Below are 21,061 nucleotides of genomic sequence, written 5' to 3'. Positions count from 1 at the left end.
TAATCATAAGTATTCTGGAATAAAATTGTACTGTTATACAATTGCTAACATTTGGTCCAACTAAAATATTGTTTTTATGGAAAATATGCCTGCATATCAGTACCCTAATTGCTTCAGTGTTTTATGTTATTTGCTGCTAACAACAACAACAACAACCATATGTGTTAATGTTTATTCAACATTTACTATTGATTATATCCTTTATATGCATAATCATATTTCGTCTTGAATTCTTACGACAGCTTTATGAGTAGCAAATATTATTACGCCTAATAAGAAAACAGAAAAAAAGTTAAGCGACTTGCTCTGGACTGAAAAGCTATATATATATTTTTTTAACCAAGAACCTTGGGAATTGAGTCTCAGTGTAAAGAATCAAACTGTCAATCAGGAAGTAACTGATTAAATGAATTATCCATTAATTGGTCCAGAATTCCAGCATTGTTAAGATAATATGAAACTACATCATTGACATGGAATGATGTCTATGATATATTTATATAATTTTAGGCAAAAAGCAGCTTAAGATATTATGCTTAGTATATACCTGTAAAAAGTCTCATCATGTGTCATGCATGCATGTACACTTAACGGCGTGGGAAGACAGACAGGTTTATGATCCCTTATTCAAAACCCTTGCACTCAGACATGTTTTGTAATCCCTAACTCTTTCATATTTCAGAATGACGTTTTGTTGTACATGTCATGTATTACCCATCCTAGCAGAGAATGGTACAAAACCTCAAATTTAAACATTTTAATATTTCTTCAATAAAAAATGTTCATATTAACACTAAGTGGAACAAGTAAAGGTTAAAAATAGTCTTAAATCAGTTTAGGTCCAAGTCTTTTGGATTTGTATTTAGAGAAGGGATTGTGGATCTGAACAACAGGTTAGCAATAGCTACCTCTGTGTACTAAATTATAAGCAATTATAACGTTTTAAATGCAACTTTCTCTATTTTCAGTCCACAAACATGAAATGAGTTCTTACAATACACCAGGTGCTGTTTAAGTATGATTTTTTAGCAGCAGTTTTGCAGTAAAAATCCTTCTTAAAATACAAAATGACTATAAATATAATAAATGACTATAGTGACTATAAGTAAATAAAAATATTATCATTTAATTTTGGAAAAAACAAAAAAAGAAAGAAACTCAAAGATGCATATACTGGACCAAAAAAAATCTGAAGTTATTTTAATTTAAAACTTGGATTTTTTGCATATAAAAGTTTCATAATAGTTGCTGGTTTTCCCGAGAGTAAAATCTCTCCTAGAGAAACTATTGACTTGGTGAAAATCAAATAGGAAAGAAGTAACTGCCCTGCAGTCAAATGTAGCCAATTCATCCCTGGAGGCTGACTACAAATTCCCAGCTCAATGTTAGAGTAGTTGAAATCCAAAAGGCAATAGACTAGCAGTGCCTGCATCTCAACTACACAGGTCTGGAAGCACAGTCTCAGTGGAGTAGCTTCATCTTTAGAATATCTGTCATGGAGCACAAAAACCAAGGGTCCAAAAATCTCATATATTCACCTTGCAATTGTCCTTGAAAAACTCTTCTTTATAGATTAATGCTATGTTTAAAAAAAAAACTATTATGAGCCCTGTTTATATGTACATTAGACACATTTTTGTATTATGAATATAAATCACAAAGTAGATATTTTTTCCCAAAAAGAAGTGAAAAAAAACGGAAGAATTTTTCTCTCTTCTGATAGCCTGCTTTCTCCTTCCTTCTTTTTAAAGCAGAATCAGGTTGTCATATACGGTTTGAAAAATAGGTTTTTCCTGTCTCTGAAGGAGCATGAGTTTATTTAAGCAGAGTTAGGTAGTTTATAAAAGCTATACACTTAATAGAAAAAAGACAACGTATAAAACTCTTCCTGTAGTCTAATTTGATATAAGGTTCCCGATACCCTTTTTCCGAAGAGGACAGAACATCACAATATGAAATGGTGCACCTAGTAGCACAGTACATAAATAGCTCAGGCTGAAAGCATAACAATAAGCTCTCCGTCTATTATTGCAGAACCAATAAATAAGCATAATGAAAATCATGACACATTATTACATTACTCTGTATTGCCTCTATTCATTAAAGAAAAGATGAGTGCATTTAAAATAATTTCACATGTCAAATGACAGTAAGCCTTCCAACTGAGATGATATTGAAAGGAATATTTGTAAAGGGCAGATGCATGGTCTTACATGGCTTATATCAAGATTATAATAGAAGCACGAAGAGTCTGAGATACAACTACTTCATTCCAGACTGATGGTAGCATAGTATCCCAAACAGTTACATCATTCACCTGCGCTATGTGTGTTCTGATATTATGAAGTCAATAAAAAACACATTAAAAAGCTTTAGAAAAGACTTCCCTGTCAATTAGCCCTTGGATGGAGTCTACTTTTTCAGTTTCCCTGTTGATTTAATATACTAGATTATATTAGCAGCACTGGCTTGTAAACAAGGAAGATCTGAATCCTATTAATGGAGATAGGCTGCCAAAATAATCAGCTTCCTACTTAACAAGTTTCCAAGTATTTGGAAAAGCTGTGAAATGGGATTATAAGGTTAAGCTGTGTACATCTGGCTCATCACTATATAAATATTTCCGAAATTTGATCTCACAGGCTGAAGAAACACCTGTCTAATCATGACTCTTTTCCAAGTTACATGAACTTCAGTGAGCAGAGCACTACACAAATGCTGACAAGAAATGATGATCAATTTACATAATGTATTTCTTGTGTTAGGCATATAATTTTATCATATATCACTCTTCTGAGTGAAGACATAAGAAATATTTGGGGAAGGTTCTGTGGCATCATATTTACGTTGGTAGGATTGAGGGAGGTGCAAAAATTTTTTAAATTCAGGATAACCCCCTGAAGTACTAAATATTGCTTTTTTTCTTGTGCTGTGGTATATAATTTTAGAGTAATTGGATGTCGTAAGTATAAACTAGTATAATATGGACCCGGAGAATAATTAATGAGAGGCAGGAGTTCGTACATAAAATAACAGTAAAAAGTTCAGCCGTCCCTCTAGTTAATCGAAACCTTAATGAATTTGAACATCAGTTGCTTTAACCAGATCCAGGATTCAATAACTACACTGACTCTTTGTCAAATACACACCAGCCCATTAGGCCTGATTTTATGTTTTCAAATTTTGTTCAAAAAGATAATTGGGTTAAAAATGTACCGAATATGGCTCTTATCATATTAACTTCAAATGTCCAACTTGAAAACATAGATTTTGAAACTGTGGTCCAAAATGGTAGCTAAAGGTCAATGAATCAAATTTCCAATTATATTTCCTGGGAGCAGATGGGTGCAATGAAACCTAATGATTGAATTTTAAATGCTTTCATGCACCTTTTATCTGTTTCCCAACATGTTGATTCTACCTTAATGCTCTAACAAGATAATAGGTTTATTACAATTAACCAACTGAAATGATATCTCCATTTTCCAATTATTTATATCATATTACCTGGGGATATTGAATCAGAGCTCCTTTCCTCTCCCACCCCTAGTGCCTTTCCGTCACCATCCTACACTTACACCAAACAAAACCCAAACTCTAATATCATTAAATAACAGATGAGTCCTTGGAGATCTGACTTTCTCTAGTTAAATGATGAGTACTTAAAATGAAGCCCAAGTTCACTGTGGCTCACTGGGAAATTTGTAATGAAAATATTTCGAAGGTATTTGTTGAATAAGTTTAACTATAAATTTCATTTCCTTATGTTATAAACTGATATGTTAGTCTATTTCTCTGACCTGCATAAGTTTAATATATCAAGAAGGTTTATCAAGTGGTTAAAAAATTGCATGTTCTAGGGGCACCTGGCTGGCTCAGTTGGTAGAGCATGAAACTCTTGATCTCAGGGTTGTGAGTTCAAGCCCCAAATTGGGCATAGAGTTTACTTAAAAAAAAAAAATTAAATGTTCTATTTTCAGGAAGGGCAGATGGAGGATTTTACCTCTACTGTATCTCAGTAGAGCAAATTCTTGCCCAAAGTACAAAAGGAAGGAATTATGGAAAGGTTTATTCTATTGCTTTTATATAAAAGAAATCAATACGTTATCTCTTAAAATCTAGATGAAAGGAAGTCCAAAAAGCTTTTTATTTTAACTAATACATTTCTCCTCTATTAAAGGCATTTTAATAATGTTAAACATAATATTATTTAATCCAACCCATCTCAAATTCAACCCACCCCTCCATAGCTCTGCTACAAATCAACTATAGGCATCTAAGGTCTGAATGTACATATAGTTAAACACAGCTTGAGGTGATACACAGCACCATGGTCTCATCGATATGTATATATCTGAGTTCTTTAAAAATATTTACATTAGATGTAAATGTACAATGTTCTTAAGGTATCCCTGTAAAAATATATTTTCTGAATGGATATTACAGAAAAGAAACCAGATGAAAAGAATAAGATGAAAACAATTAGAACAAGTCAGCATAAGACACAAATAATAATTCTTTTTCTTCTGCTTCAAACTATGTATTTGGATGATAATTTTCAAATATCTAAACAGCTTTTTGAAATTTCTAAACAAATGATATGTTTTCAAATTATATGGTTTTATGTGAAGACTAATAGAAGTGCACGAAACCTGGTATATTTGTAGGACATTCACATTTTTTCCAACATTGTTTAGAAGTCACATTTCTGATAGATTTCTAAGCTGTATTCTTTAAAAGAAAGCATGTATGATAGTTCCAGAAAAGCACATTCAAAGAAATGAGCAAAATTCAGACAGATTATGGACGATGACAGGCCCAGTTTCTGATCTACTGAGAGAGTATCTGCTCCAAGTACTCAGGCTCCTCATAGTGACAGGAAAGACAGAGCCTGGCATCCCATCTGGAGAGAACAGCACCCATTATTGCTACACCTTCTTTCACCAAAATGCCAAATACTCCAGAGTAAATTTACAGGTGGGCTCAAACTATAATGTTTGGATAATTGTGGATAAATGTCCGCTCTGAGAACTTGCTATTTGTTGGTTTATTTTATATAATATTTAACACTATAATCTTTCAGAAAATCTTTCTCTTGTTTTTGAATGTTAACTGACAATGAATCCTAAACTCCTTGAATTTTCATTTCTATGCTCCTTTCTATTATTTTTTCTTTAACTTTGTATCCCAACTATCTGGCAAGTGGAGATAATTAAATTTTTAATACAGTTTGAAAGTTCATTCTGCTTGAAAACTTCATCAAACCTCCTTATTGTTTGATATGGATTTTGCAGCTAAAGTTTAAAATTCAGATAAATAGTAATTAAGTCCTAGAATAGCTTAAAGGTAGTAAATTATTTCAATTAAGAGTTTTTAAAATTATTTTGTTATTTATTGATGAGTATGGATTGAACAACTCTGCAAGTTGTAGATGTATTTTAAATAACAATACTGAAATGGGCAACATAGTGTTTATAGAAATGCATAGCTTATGTTTCCTTAATATATACATAAAAATTTCAAGCCACCTACATGAAATAGATTCTGAAATTTTGAGAAAAATTTTGTAGGCTGGATTATTATTATTATACACATTGATAATTGCCCATGGTGTTATTCTTTTCCCATTATCAATGGCAAAGTAATTAAATCATGAAATTATATATTAACAAATACAAATAAATATAATCCCAAAATTACTATTTATGGTTTATCTGTAATTGCATATCGTTAAAAAAGTCCCATAGATAAAATAATCACATTATTTTCTTATAATTTACTAGAGCTGTATGATTCTTAAAGCCTTAACAAAGAGACATGACATTTGAATTGTGTAGTTTTAATACTTTATAAAGCATATCAAAGAATAGGACAAAAGACAAAAGATATACTCTTACCAACAAATATTTGCTCTTGATATACTATATATATATATATATACATATATATAAATATATACACATATTTATGTGTGTGTATATATATAAACAAATTCACCAAAAGTTTGATGCGCATAATCATGAACTTTGATCATTTTTTTCCCATGACCGTGTAATACTGTCAATAGAATTGTATAGCAATTTTCATTGTAGTTATTAAGAAGGTAACAATTATGAATAAAAATTATTGAAATATGCCACCTTCAAATAAGTTGTTTACCAGCATGTTTCCATAAATAATATCTTAGACTTTGGACTCTGTAATTTCTAGGTTTGAAGCTAAACTCCAGTTAATATCTGATCAGTGATCATAGGATTACGAAGAATCCATATTTTTAAGTGCTTACTATGTATTAGAAATCATGCTAGGTTCTCCAAACTACAGAGACAAGCAAGATGAATATGGTCCCTGTCCTCTGATATTCAGCTATTTAAGCTGATTTGTAACAAATTAGCTTTGCTAATAGTTATAACATTGATCCAGAGTTTTAAAACTGTTGATATTTAATAATATTCATTATTTTGTGTGTAGATCAATTAGATCTTTACAGGAACAAAGTCTACATACCACAAGCAAAGAAGGAATGAATGGAAATAGGTAGAGTGTTAAATCTCCTGATAGTCATCCAGTCTCAATATCTTTATTATGGCTCTTTAAAATTCCTATGCATTAAGTAGCTTTAGGTCAAGCATAGAAGAAAAAATACTTGCACTGACTTCTGCTGATTAAATATTATTTTATAGTTCAAAAGACTGTACTTTTCTTTTTACCTCCCAGTCTGTCCTGCTTTCTCCAGCACTGCCAAATGGTCCTACTACTATGTACTTCAAAGTTAACCAGGCAACAGAGGAGTGTGATGGAAAATATTATCTACCCCTTTGCTAAAACGTTACATGTCAACTTTTCACCTAAGGCAAAATTTAATTGCTGACTTGTGGATCCTTATTTCTAGAGATTTACTATGGAAACACTGACATAACCTTTAACCAGAGTAAACAGAGCCACTCTAATAAGCAGGCAACACCAAACCTAAAAATGCACGAGGAACAGAAAGATCCTGGCAGGAATTAATCTGCCATTTTCACACATCTGCCCGAGGGAGGTATTGTAATTGCAAAAATTTACTCTAAGACTGCTGAGACTCATAGTAATTATGTTTCTTCTTCTTTTTTTTAATAGAAATAGCCACAGGTGGTAACAAATTGGGTTTTGAGATGGGGAACTGGGCATGCATTCTAACCCAAATTACTATGTAATTGTCTTGATTATAAAAAAAAAATCGTAGAAAGTCTATTGCTCAAAATCAGAAAAAAGAAATTCTCCTTAATGTATTCCTTGTCTTTTAGTTCTTTTAGTTTCTCTCCACTTAGGATTATAGCTTCATTTGTTGGTATTGGCACATCTGATATCAGGGCCACACTATAGAATAGGCTTTTGCCAATAACCCTTAGAAATTTCTCTGAGTGTTATTTGTGTATTAGGATAGTTCACTTATTTCCTGCCTTATTATCATCTAGAGATAAATAGTAGTTTCCTAGAAGGTCAGGGTCTACACTGAAATGTAGCTAATAATTACTATTACCCGTGCATCTGCCCATGCTAAAAGTGCAAGGTTATAGGCTTTTTATTTCAATCTATGTGTTGTTTTAAAATGTTTGTTATTTTTCACACACACACACACACTCTTAATAATCCTCTATCTTATCCTATACCTAGCTTCATGCATTAGCACCAACATATTATCATTGTTTTTTAAAACTGCAAACATATTCTAGGCATACAATGCCAAGTAAGATTCAATTGTCAAGTGTACCTCCAAACTTTCTTAATCAGGAAATTTGGATTTAATCAACTAAGATTAAAATAAGAGATTAGGCATTGGCTTAAAGCAAAACAAAACAAAATTCATTAATGTAATACGAGGTCACATAAAGCTTAAAATGATAATAAAAATAAAGCAATCAAGTGTCTTGCCTTGAAATTATATGAAGGTAAGTTTGTATGTAATCTTTAATTCCATCTTAATGATAATGATAATAAAGATAAATGATTGATTTCTCTTTTATTTTTCATGACTTATAACTCCCCTTATTCACATTCTTAATGCATTAAGTTGATTTGGGATAAACTTTCTAAAATGGATGTAAAACTGCAAAAGCAAACAGAAAGCAAGACTTTTGTGTCCCAAGAAGACACCACAATAGAATTCACCGTTACTTAGACAATATTATGTTTTTTGCCGAAAGAACCTTGGAAATCAAAGCAAATTATTTTTAAGGTTGTCTGGAAAATTTTTGTGACAAATGTTTTTACAGAGATGTATCATTAAACAATTATCAGGTTTGAGATGGAAAATAACCCCTTTTGGAACTAACTCCCTTTTTGTCCCCAAAATACTAAATGATAATATTTTTTTCTTAATGAACTTTGCTGAGATTTTAAGTGTATTATGTCTCAAACATTCTAATTTCTTATTGTCATATCATCTACTGAAATGGAGATATTGGCAAAAAAGCACATATTGGCCACTTTACACTCTGATAACAAAATGCTTCTCACGGTAATCGTAGGTAAATTTCTTTTATAGATACAAGTTCTGCATATTGGAATTGCTCTGGTGAAATAGCAAAGAATCTATTGAATATCCAGTCATAAAACCATCTCAGTTTACTCTCATAAATTATGCTGTGTGAAAAATATAATAAACAGCTTTAAGCAAAGGCATTTATACTGGGGTCTGTGAATTGAAAAGAAATATATCTTGAGGGTAAAAACTATCATTTTAAGTTTCAAAACTGATGCAAGTGTTCATCCTGTGAATAAATATTTAGGAATTTATCTAAGACACTGATAGTGTAAAATTGGATTATAGAAAGAAGAAAGATATTTAAGCCACTGTGACCATTTCTGCCTATAATAAAATACCTGTTGTATTTCTGCTTTATAAAAGTAAGCTACTGGAATTTTAGGAAATATGTGTATATTTAAACTTGAGTTTTATTGGATTGGAGGGCATAAAAATTCTAGGTGTAATTGTAATCCAATCACTGTTCAGCAGTGATTATTAATGATTCAAGCAGAAATACTGTAAAGAGGTATGTCAATTATTGACTTATGCCTAAATTACATTTTTTAAAGTTTTCATCAAAAGAAACTGAAAAAATATATCTAAAGAACCATACTTGTTAGAAAGAAATTTAGTCACATTGTAAGTTAAATCTGTTATTTAAAAAAATATATATGCCACCAAAATAGCATTGGAATTTTTCTGAATATAAAGTCGTTATCTACATTATGTATTAATATAATTTACAAACATGTAATCAGTGTCTCTTAAAAACAATATATATCTACGAAAACAATTACAAAGGTATAACTTTGAAAACTTGAAATAGAGTTTTAATGCTCTCACTTTCAAATTCTACAAAGGCTGCTTTTAGCTGATAAAGAGAGTAAACAAGAAATTGTCCTTTATATGGTCCCTTTAATGTGTTCCACTAATTAAAAATCAATCAAAAACATTTTAAGTTTAAAAAATAATAAATATTGTTCAGACAGGGTGTATTCCAGAGCCAAACAAGCTCACATGATTATACTTATCTGTACCTTGCCCATTTTGCAGCCAATATAAATATGGTTCTTGAATATATTATTGAGTAGAAACATAAAGAAAATAACATGTCTTTAAATACTTCAAAATGACTAAAACAAAATGCATTTCTAATACCACTAAATTATTTTAATATATTCTATTCCTCTAATCAAACCAAAGTCTATTTATGTAGATTAGTTACATCTAAAGTCTCATTTATCCAACCTGTATTTATCCTTTGATCACAAAGCTTGTTAACTTAAATGGTCTTTTATTGTTATGATTCATTTTCCCATAATTATACTGTTTAACTGCCTTATTTTTTGAATAAATATATGCAAACGCGCCAATCATATTCAGCACAATTATGCTAGATGCTCAATGAACTGTAAGAGCCATTTCACTACAATAAAACTGCCTGCAATAGATCCAGGGCAAGGCCTACAAATACCAGTAATCAGAATGTCACTAAGGCCAGAACGGATAGAAGCGTGTCACGCGTATATCAATAGGTTCTCTCAAACACTGTCTGAAACCAATTTTACAGTCTATCACTGGAAGAACTTTGTGCAGACAAGTGAAAGATGCCACCCACACAGCCACAATTTTGCATCTGTATTTTCGTCTTTTTTTTTTCTTTTTCTGCTTTACCTAAAAAACATTGAACTTTAACTTCTACAGTAGCAAGGAAGCACAAGCAAACTTCTGCTTAGTCACAGCAGAGAAGGTTGATGTCATTAAGGACTTCTTTATTATAGATAATTTATTTCAGGAGACCAAAGGATAGCAATATATCACTGTCAAAACTGGTGGTGAAAGCTATGACCAACCGTAAAATACCGTGTGCTGCTGAAGGAAACTCTTGTCAACGTCTCCTTTACTAAAATAGGTCGACAATAGATTAGTGTAGGTCTGACGAACTTTAAAAGTGTTTTGTAGGTGGGTGGCAGAAGTCACAGTATCTTCAAATTGATGGGCAGAATGAACTTTATGCCATTCTCTAACAAATATATAGTCCTATTGGTTAAAGGAATTCAGTACAGGAAAAAAAAAAAAAAAACCGTTCCCTAATGACTTTACTAAAATATGACTTTAAGATAATGCCTTGTGGGATTTATTAAACAGAAGTATCACTGAGGGGAATACATTCTGGAGCAATGACTAATATCATAATTAGCAGGTGCATTTGTAAGAATTTACCCACTATTGAGTGTATTGCAAGGCTTCTCAGCATAAGGGAGTTAAGTTTTACTTCCTAACTGGCATGAGCACGGTTCTAGCAGCTTCATCTTCCCCCTGTGGTTGTTTCATCATCATGATCAAGGCATATACTCTCAACAATGCCTCCAGCCATCCCACCACCCTCCCAAAAGAATCAGAAACTTGGATGAAAATTTTTTTCTTTTCATCTACATAAACTCCAACCTATTGTCCACTGAAGGCCTGTCATTCCTCAACTTCTTCTCTGCTCTAGAATAACTGGCTCTGCTTTAAGGAACTTGAAAATGTGTGCAGTTTGAAAACAGTGAAATCATCAAGTTTTAACATATTTTCAAAGAAAAAAATGAAGGTTTGAGTTCATCCTTAAAAAGTGGAGCTGCCTTGGGACTAAACAAGTATAAAATGGGCTAATACTCGTGCTTGAGTATTTATATACATCATATGGGAAATAGATATATATATACATGAATACACATACTTTAATTTTGCCAAGAAGTTTTATGGTTCACATTTTCATAAATATAGGCAGAGCCAATCTTTACTGCAATAAGTGCATATAACCCTTTATTAATCTTAACATAAAATATTTTCTTAATTTACCCCTTTTACTTTTATAGATATATTTCTATTGCATTGTATTACATAAGCAGCACTAACAGTAAAAAATTTGAAACCTGGTAGTGGTAGTGAAACATAAGAAAATATAAATACTATATTTGTAAATATTATTAAATACTTATCTGGAGATTTTTGGTTTTTTTATTTTAAAATATGTATATTTCTTAATCCTTTAATAAAGGTATTTGAGATTATTTGAAGAGTAACCAATTTATTTTAACCTCATATATAAATCTATATAGGTGCACTGTAAAAAAGTGACTAATATATAATTTCAACTTTATTAAGAAAAGTTTCTGGAAATTATGTTTGTTTTTATTTTTAAAATTTTTTTCATGTGTTTTGAACAATATGGTCACAGGTGATCGATGTTGTAGAAGATAGAAATTTTTTTCTTGACTAAAAAATATTTCAAGCAATTGAGACTGGAATTTTAGGACATACTTTTCTATAATCTGATGATGTTCATGATCACACACAGCCTTAAATAACATGAAGATGCCAAGATTAAAATTCCAAAATTCTCCATGTAAACTTGGATATGATAATATTTATTGAAATTATAATATTTAGTCATAGAACTTAAGTAAACTACAAAGTCACTCATACACTAAGAAAAATTTAAAATTTTCCTACTCTTACATTTTTAAAAGAATGATGAATTATCATCTCAGTGAAAAGAAGATGAAGTATTTTACCTGGCTGGTATTTTGGAAATTTTGTTGAAACCTAAAAACTAATGAATGAAGAGGTTTTTACCTATAAGTAGATATAGCAACTAATTATAAAAATAAGATTCTCAGGTTTCTAGTTCATATAATTAAAGAAATTATACTTTTGTGTTTTCATTTATTGCAAAGTAAACAAATGCACCCAAATTTACATTGGAGCTAAGATTTTCATGGGTGCACACAAAACTAAGGAAAAAAGTAACAATGTATTAAAAATGATGATAATAATTTGAATTTTAAACTCTTCTCCGAAGAAACTCAAAACACCTTGATGGCTGATTATCTTTTAGTTAAGCTTTTTTGTACCTTATTTATACTATTTTTAATATATGGTAAAAGAGAAAAAAATGCTTTATGGTTATGTACTCAGGTTAACTTAAAGTAGGAACTAATCCTTCCATCTTTCAAAAATTAAAAAAAATAAAAAGACAAATGGAAAAGACACTCTTGGAAGTCTGCTATAGGAAAGAGGCATCCCCTTCTCATTTAGCCTATCATTACCCTTATAAGTAGAGATGTATATAATGTTTATGAAAATGAGTGCATGTAACTCATCAAACTGCCGTCTTAGAACAACATTGCAGAAAAATAGCCTCAAAATTATATATGAAGAAAGACATACTTCACACGTTTTACGTTTGTTATTGAAATCACTAACATACTAGAATATGAAGTTTTAAAGATCACGATCTTGGGAGCTCATCAGAGTCCCTATAGTCAGGAACCTCTTGTGTTAGAGAAATGGGACTAAAGGCAGACAACAGATAATGTTGCTAGTAAAGATACACTTCTTCTTTCACCTTTTCATTCTAAAATACTGAGTTTATTGTCTATGCTATGCTACTTTAGTCCTCTATGCTGCAGTCTCATTTTTATATATTTGGATTGACTGTATTTACCATGTGTTTAATTCTTTTTTATTGAAAAGGCCATGCACATATATCAAAAGGATTTTCTCCTCCTAGCATAAAAAGTCTAAAGTCAATCCTAATGTGAATCTTTTGAAATTGAACTATAAAACACCACATGAGAATGTATTCTTTTTTAAAATTTATTTTAGTAGATCTTATTCTGCTGGCTCAATATATTTTCTTCTATGAGTTCATATTGAAAAGACTTGCAGTAGCGCTACAAAGAAATCTGAAAACACAGATGTTCAAACAAAACTGGAAATTCTCCCAACAGTGAAGAAGTCCCTAGCCTCTTCTCAGCCAGGCCTTCATTGAAAACACCTGTTGAGAAGTTACCCTGAGACTGAACAAATAATTCTTGATAAGCTTCAATATGCAGTAACTTGTGACAATTAGTGATGATCTCTACTTGATTTTAGATTCTCATATTAACATATGAAATAATTCACATGAAAATTATTCCTATGAAAAGTGCTTTTATAAATTTGTGTAACAATCTATTTGCCTTACCTACCACAAAATCTGTGCTCCTATTTTTCAAAATCAGTGTTATAGCTTTAAAATGAATGAAATACTTCATTATAACAATGTTGTATTATGACTCACATTATTGAGGATATTTTAATCACTAGTCTATTATATAAACACTTCACAGACTGACTTGACTTTATCTGAGAAACTTGAAGAAACCCTGATATAAAATCTCTTCTCACAAACCACTGTTTCTACATAGTGGTTACATGTGTAACCAGCTTACACGATTGTTTTGCATCCATTTTCAATAAAAATACTCTTATGACCAAGAACCTACAGATCTTAACCTTAAAATTTAGACCGTGTGACTCACACAATATCATTCGATACTTTTTAAAAAATCTTAATTTAAACTGTAATATGAGTCTTCTGCATCCTGAAATTCTTAAATTTCATATCACCCCTCTATACCAGTGTATCTCAAAACAATTATGAAATACGTTTCATTTCATTAATAGAAATACACCATGTGCCTTCTAAAGAGCACGAACATACTGGAAAATAAAGCTGGAGCAGACCTAGTAGCTGCTAGTCCAAGTGCACTCTGTGGATTAAAAGACTACCGTCAGAAATACATGTGAGATTAGTAGTGTGTTTCCTCAGCAGGCTGTGTTAAATATACACACTAATAACTGCACTTTAAAACAAGGTTCTGGATACCTGAGCCCTTGAATTTAAGCATGTCACTTCAGCACAAAGTGTTTGAAGCATGCTAGTTTAAAGAAAAAGAAAAAAGGAGGGTCACTATAGTTAATAGTAGGTACTGAGAAAAACCTGACGTATTTAAGAGGAAATTAACCTATTAGGAATTTACAAAGTATTCTTTATAAGACTGCAAAAACTCAGTAGAAAAAGAAAGAGAAAGACAGAGTGCCTGTTTTAACAGTTTATATTGAGGATATTTCTAAGGCAGGAGTGATACGCAATATTGAGTCACCTTGGAAAAAAATTCAAGAACTTAAAACTGAAACTTTTTCCATGTTTTTATGGCATGGATTAAGATTCTAGAAGAAAGGGAATGGCAAGGAAGTTTGTCATTTGTTTTCTTTTTAAATTATCTGTCTCTTTCACTGCATGTGTGAAATTTGCTTTGGCTTAAGTTTTACTGCTGAGAAGAATCATCATCATCATCATAATCATCACCATCACCATCATCATCATCACCATCATCCACTCCTCAAGCAATGAACAACTTAAAGAACAGCATGGTGTAAATACAATATAGGCACCCCTGTCCCTTGAAACCTTCTGGATACTTCCATCCAAATTTATTCCTCACTAATCTGACCAAGGAATCAGGCTTGCTGATATTCTACTGCACCAACTCCATTTTTACTGAAACCCAAATAAGAATTCATCTAACAGCACTTGAAATGGAAGAGTAAACATTAACACTCTGTGATATCTTTGAAATTGTCAATGGTAAAAATAGAAGAAAGGTATTTAACATACATGTATATGCAAAATGACTGCAAAAGATCTATAAATACATATTTTAACCTATCTCCCTAAAGAGATTATTATAAATACCAGTTTTACACAGTCACAGAAAGACTTTCGTGGAAACCACAATATTTTTTAAGGGAGATATTTCTTGTTCACACTTTTATAGACATCAAAAAATCATGATTACTGGTATACAGCAGACACCATAAAAAGTGGGATTTAATACTACAATTGATACTTCAGTATTCAGTAGCATCAAGTACAAGAGTTTGTTTTACAAGGACATTATACTATTAAAAGAAAATATGCTTTGCTAACTTTTAGAATTTGTTATATTTATGTAGAAAGGATAAGGTTATGAAATTTTATTATTCATTTTAATAATAAAAACATTACTGAGTCAAGTGTCATTAAAAGGTATTTGCTTTTCAAAGCATAAAATTATGAACAAATTAACTTCATTTGCCCCAAACTAATCTTCCTCCCAAAGTGTCACTTTTAGTTAAACTCAAATTTGAATTTCAAGTAGTGCTCATCCAGAGTAATTTGTAGCAACATGCATTTATAATAAGCAAGAATTAAGTTTTTCTGTGACACAACTTAATAGTGGATAAAAGAAGCTAGGCAGTGGCTAGACAAAGTACAGTCACCTGCTATTGTTAGAATCTATGTTCATGATGGGTCAGTCATTAAGGTTTTTTAAAAAATATACCAATAATTTTGGATTATACTATCTAAAAATATTAAATATCACTTAGACATACTGAAAATATATAGTATGCCAACTAAATGCATCCTGAAATTCTTTTTGGTGCATCAAGTGCCTTTAATGCCAACTTTGCCTCCTGTTTTCAACCATATAAAGTCGGTCTGTGACCCTCTGGTGCACCCTATTCCTTCCTCAATGACTTCAAGAAACAGATCAGGACAAAATAAATGTAAACTTTTCATAAAGAGTTAATGGTCATTACCCAGAGCCTACATTTATTCAAACTCTTGCAAGAGCTTCAGAGCATAATTCACGTATTAAAAGTTTAAACTACACTAAGACATCATGATGCAGACTCTGCTGTAAAGGATAAATTAGGTTCATATTCTTTAAAACACTTTTTAAAATATAAAACTGACTTTTGCCTAGTTGCTGTTTTGTATTTGAAAAAGTTAACTTCTGAGTATTTGAGTATACGTTTCTTTCCTTTTTGGCATCAGATTTTTTAAACAGAATTAAAAAAGCAAATTTAACTAAAACATTTTTTTCTACTCTAGGAATCCTTTGTTATGGAGAGAAATGTAGACCAACGAATAAAAATTAAATGAACTCTAAATGCTGAACACTGCTTACATTTTTAAGCCTACAAAAATAAACTTTAAAATACAACAAAAGTAAGACATTCACATCTTTTAGACTTTAGACTATTTACATGGGAGGGATTAGGTATAGAATATGTCGTACAAGTAGTGGCAAAAGTGTAAACCATTTTCACTTAAAAATATTTCCCTCTCACTGCTGCTGGCAGTGCGGCTTTGTCCTGTTCCAAAGGTTTCAGGACAGCTCCAAACACCAGCAATAAAGTCAAGTCCCAGTTAGGCTAAAAGTCTCTTACCTGAATTATGGACATCCGAGTGGCAGGGGTCTCGCTCGCATTAGTCCCTTGTCCGGTGAAGCTGGTGTGGCAGCCCGCGTGCCCCTGAGGAACAGTCAGGTTGTTGGAGGCCGGTTTGAGATACATCACCTCCGACCGGGGCGAGCTGAGGGGCAGGCGGGTCTGGTAGTCGAAGTACATAGGGGAGGTGGCCAGGGAGGGGCTGCTCACCACGTTCATGACGTTCATGGCGTTCCTCTCTTCCACCTCGCTCTGCACCAGCATAATATCATTTTTGTTGATCTTTTTCTTCTTGCCCTTGCCGCCGCCCAGCTGCGGGTGGCTGTACTCGGCGATGCGGCAGTTGTAAGTGCGAATCTCCTTGTTCTCGCGCTTGCACTTGACGGCAATGGTGATCATGGCCGCTAGGAGAATGATGGAGATAGTGCTAAGAGTCACGATGAGCGGCAGCGACATGTCCCAGTGGTGCTGCTCGCCGTTTACCCGCGGAACCCCTTCGGGCAGGGAGCCGCTCACCGAGCGGATGATGAGCTTGGCCACCGCGGACAGGGTGGGCTTCCCGTGGTCAGTCACCTTCACTACCAGCTCCACCACTGGCGTCACGTCCTCCCAGAAGGGGTGCAGCGTGCGGATCTCGCCGCTGGAGGGATCGATTTCAAACAGGTGGTCGTCGTTTCCATCTACGATCTCGTAGGTGAGGCGCCCACTCTCGCCGAAGTCACTGTCAAGGGCGCGAACGGTGCTCACCAGGTAGCCCAGGCCAGCGTTGCGCGGCACCTGCAGCTCAGCGGTGTCGTTCTGCAGCGTGGGCAGCACGATCACCGGCGCGTTGTCATTCACGTCTAGCACTGTTACCCTCACAGTTGCGTTGCTCTCCAAGTGCGCGGGCGCCCCGGAGTCCTTAGCAAGCACCTTGAACTCAAAAGCCTTGGTCTGCTCGTAGTTAAAGGAGCGCAGGGCGTAGATGGCCCCGTTGGTGGGGTTCACAGACACATAGGTATAGATGGACACGTCGCCGATGTGCGAGGGCAGGATAGAGTAGGACACTGTGCCATTTTGGCCTAGGTCAGGATCCTGGGCGAGCACGGAGCCCAGGTACTCTCCTGGGATGTTATTTTCGTGCACCTGCAGCACATAGAGTCCCTTGGTGAAACGAGGAGGGTTGTCGTTCTCGTCCAGAATCTTGACAGCGAACGACTTGGTGGAGTTGAGAGGAGGCGAGCCCCCGTCCCGCGCCACGATTGTCACGTTGTACTCGTCTTGTGTCTCGCGGTCCAGCGGGCGGTCAGTCACCACCGTGTAGAAGTTGTCGTAGTTCTCCTCAAGCTTGAAGGGCACGGAACCTCCGGGCCCGCCCAGGCCCCCGCCGCCGCCCGTTCCCCCTCCGCCCAGTACCCTGCACTGCAGCTGCCCGTTCTTGCCAGAGTCCCGGTCAGTGACCCGCACTAGGGCTATGACGGTGCCGGGCGGGGCGGCCTCGCTCAGCGCCCCCTGGCGCACGGAGACGAAACCGATGGACGGCGCGTTGTCATTGCGGTCGATGAGCTTGACAGTGACCTTGCAGTGGGCCGGGATGGGGTTGGGCCCCAAGTCTCGGGCCTGTACGTCGATCTCCAGCATCCCATTCTCCTCATAGTCCAGGTTGCCCTTGACACGGATCAGGCCGGTCTTAGGGTCGATGGAGAAGAGCTCTCTTACGCGGTCAGGCACATAGCTGCTGAAGGAGTAGAGTACTTCACCATTGGGACCCTCGTCGGCGTCGGTGGCATTCAGATCAATGACCACGGTGCCCAGTGGGGCATTCTCTGGCAGCTCTACCAAGTAGGAGGGCGCCTCGAAGACCGGGCTGTTGTCGTTAGAGTCTATCACCTTCACGTTGATTTGCACAGTGGCCGATCGCGGCGGCTCGCCGCCGTCCAGGGCGGTCAGCACAAGAGTGTGGTGGTTCTGCTGCTCGCGGTCCAGCGCCTTCTGGATAACCAGCTCTGGGAACTTGGTGCCGTCGCCGCGGGACTTGACGTCCAGCGCGAAGAGCCCGTGGTCGTCGCGCGTGAGCAGATAGGTGCGGAGCCCGTTCTCGCCGGCGTCCGGGTCATGTGCGCTGGTGAGAGGGAAGCGGGTGCCCGGCGCTGCGTTCTCCGAGATGTCCATCTCAATCTGGTCCGAGGGGAAGGAGGGGGCATTGTCATTGATGTCCTGGATCTCCACCTTGATCATGCAGATTTCCTTGTCGTTGGCGAACACCTCGAGGGACAGCTGGCACTTGGCGTTGTGGCGGCACAGGGACTCACGGTCGATGCGCTGCTTGGTGTAGAGGAGCCCGCTGTCCGCGTCCACGTCCAGCAGGTGCGGCGCTGAGTTCTCCAGCACCCGGTAGCTACCCGACTTGCTTCGCCCGCCGCCGCCACCGCCACTGCGCTCTGCCGGCGGAAGCCCCGGCTGCAGTCGAGCATCCTTGCCGATGTTGCCGATCACGGTGCCGGCCCCTTGCTCCTCCGGCACCGAGTAGTTGAGGTTTTTGAGCGTCAGGGCAGGGGCCCAAAGGAGGAAACAGCAACAGATGGAAAGGTACATCCCAGACCGGTGGGGTGGGGGCAGGAGCAGCCGGACTGGAGGGGCGAGCGAGTGGGTGCGCGCCAGCCTGGGGCTCGGGCGCAGCGTGCGCGCACGACACGAGCCACAAGTCTGTGGGTCCTTCCTTCCCTCTGCTCCTGGGCTGCGGCACTGGCAGTCTCCTTATTCCGCTCAAGTTCCCCGAACCTGTTGATCTACAGCATCCGCACTGGGAGAGAAGCGGCGGCGCAGCGAAGCTGCAGGGGCACGGAGCAAGGCGGTGGCTCCCTGCGGCTGGGGGCGAGCCCGGGGCTTTGTCTCTTCCGCCGGGACTTGGGGCGACTCAAAGTTGAGCGATGAGGCCAGCGATAAGATGGAAATCGCGTCTAGAAGGGGTGGTAAAGAATCCGTAGGTTTTCCTGGCTCCCGCTAGGGCGCTGCAAATCCACTCCCGCGGTAGCCGCCGGAATACTCTTCACATCGGGTGGGGGAGGGAGCGGGGAGGTGTGTCTTCAGGCAGATGGGAAAGTGAAATCCTTACTTGTTCCTCGTCTCCTATGATGAAATTGATGGGGATGAGGAGAAACGGAGAGAGAGTCAGATATATTTTGAAGCTTCGCCGGAGCCCGGTGAAATGTCTGCTGGCTTCGCGGACTGTTCGGTTTTCAGGCAGTGTTTTGCTGCATTTAGAGATCTAATCTTGCATTGCTGGCTGAGGCAGAGGCGGCGGCGGACTGCATCTCCCAGCCAAGCGTATTTTTTTCCTCTCTCTCCTTTCCGAGCAGCCAAAGGGAGGGGAGGAAATGCAGCGCAAAGAACTAGTGTCCCGATTTGTAGTTTCCTCCCTCCACCAGGCTCCTCCCTCTCTTCCTCGGAAAAGGCTCTCCCCTGAAGTCAGGAAAGCCACAGCCAGATCAGCGTTTGCGGTGTGAGTCTATTGGGAGGGGGGAAATATATAGCTCTATCTCCGCCTCTGTTCGTAGAACACACACTCTGTGATTTCTCTATGCCAAGCCAGTAGCCGCCGCTACCATCCCATTCTCTCCCCGAGAGCAAGGACTTCTCTCGATGCAGTTTAATTCCAGTTTGCTTTTCTTCCCAGGCGAAAGGAAATCAACAGGCAACTCATGGTTGGATGTGCAGATTTGAAGGGGGAGGGGGAGGCGGAATAAAAAGGAAGGGGGAGCCACCCTCCCAGTCCTCGCACACACACTCTCCCTGTCTCTCGCTAGAAGGGAAACAGTCTCTGCATTCACAGGGCTGGGCTGTCAAGTGCCTCTCTTTTCTTTCTATTCAGCATCTCCTTCCAATGGCCCTGCCTCCCAGTCCTCTTCATCTAGAAAGGAAAACCTTGGCGAGGAATAAAAGTGGTGAATATTTGAAGCGAATAAAGTGCGGGTTTTTTTCCCGTCAATTTTTTTTTTTAATAGTAGGAGTGGGCTGGATGAAAGAAACACATCAAGATTTGGCGTGATGCATTCTGCAGTCTCGCTCTCACACAGTCTCTCTGGGCGACTCGAGGAGGGCAGGGGGTGAGGAGCTGCGGCCGCGGCGGTCCAGCCAGGGGCGCCCACCCCCGAGAGCTACCTCTGAGGGGATGTTAGGCGCAGGTCTGTCTACACATTATTTTGGGTTCTCGAGGCGCCTCGACATACGGGAATGACACATCCAGAAATGCAGGTGTTCCGATCTGCCCGATGAGTCAGAAGCAGTGGAACGAATCGTATTCACTCTCGCCTCATGGTCCTCCCTTCACAGACATTAGTTGCGGCTTCTTCCTAACGCTTTCTCTGACTCACTCTATAGAAAGAAAAGCCAGATTCATGTTTTGGAGAAAAAGAAAAAGCGAGAGAAAAGGGAGGGAGGGAAGGAGGAAGGTGTAGCTGAATCCAGCAGCACTTTTACTCTACC

At 37.2% G+C, this 21,061-nt stretch overlaps 1 protein-coding gene across 4 annotated transcripts in view; it reads right to left on the bottom strand.

Annotated features, from left to right (window-relative positions):
* The window catches only part of PCDH17 (protocadherin 17), a 97,043-nt gene extending 76,518 nt beyond the window's left edge, over window positions 1–20,525 (bottom strand). For 2 of the 4 annotated variants that reach the window (XM_040623347.1, XM_040623346.1), the window contains exon 1: window positions 16,598–20,525. In XM_040623347.1, the coding sequence (XP_040479281.1) occupies window positions 16,598–19,171 (2,574 nt within the window). In that variant the 5' untranslated portion in view covers window positions 19,172–20,525. The remainder of the gene's footprint in view (window positions 1–16,597) is intronic. The other 2 variants (XM_008706783.2, XM_040623345.1) reach the window with 1 other exon arrangement.
* Window positions 20,526–21,061: the final 536 nt, after the last annotated feature.

The sequence above is a fragment of the Ursus maritimus genome, unplaced genomic scaffold (genome assembly GCF_017311325.1).
Source record: "Ursus maritimus isolate PB19 unplaced genomic scaffold, ASM1731132v1 scaffold_10, whole genome shotgun sequence".
In the NCBI taxonomy this organism is placed as follows: Eukaryota; Metazoa; Chordata; class Mammalia; order Carnivora; family Ursidae; genus Ursus; species Ursus maritimus.
Note: the sequence above shows the minus strand (reverse complement) of the source record. Positions and strands in the feature narration are given on the sequence as shown.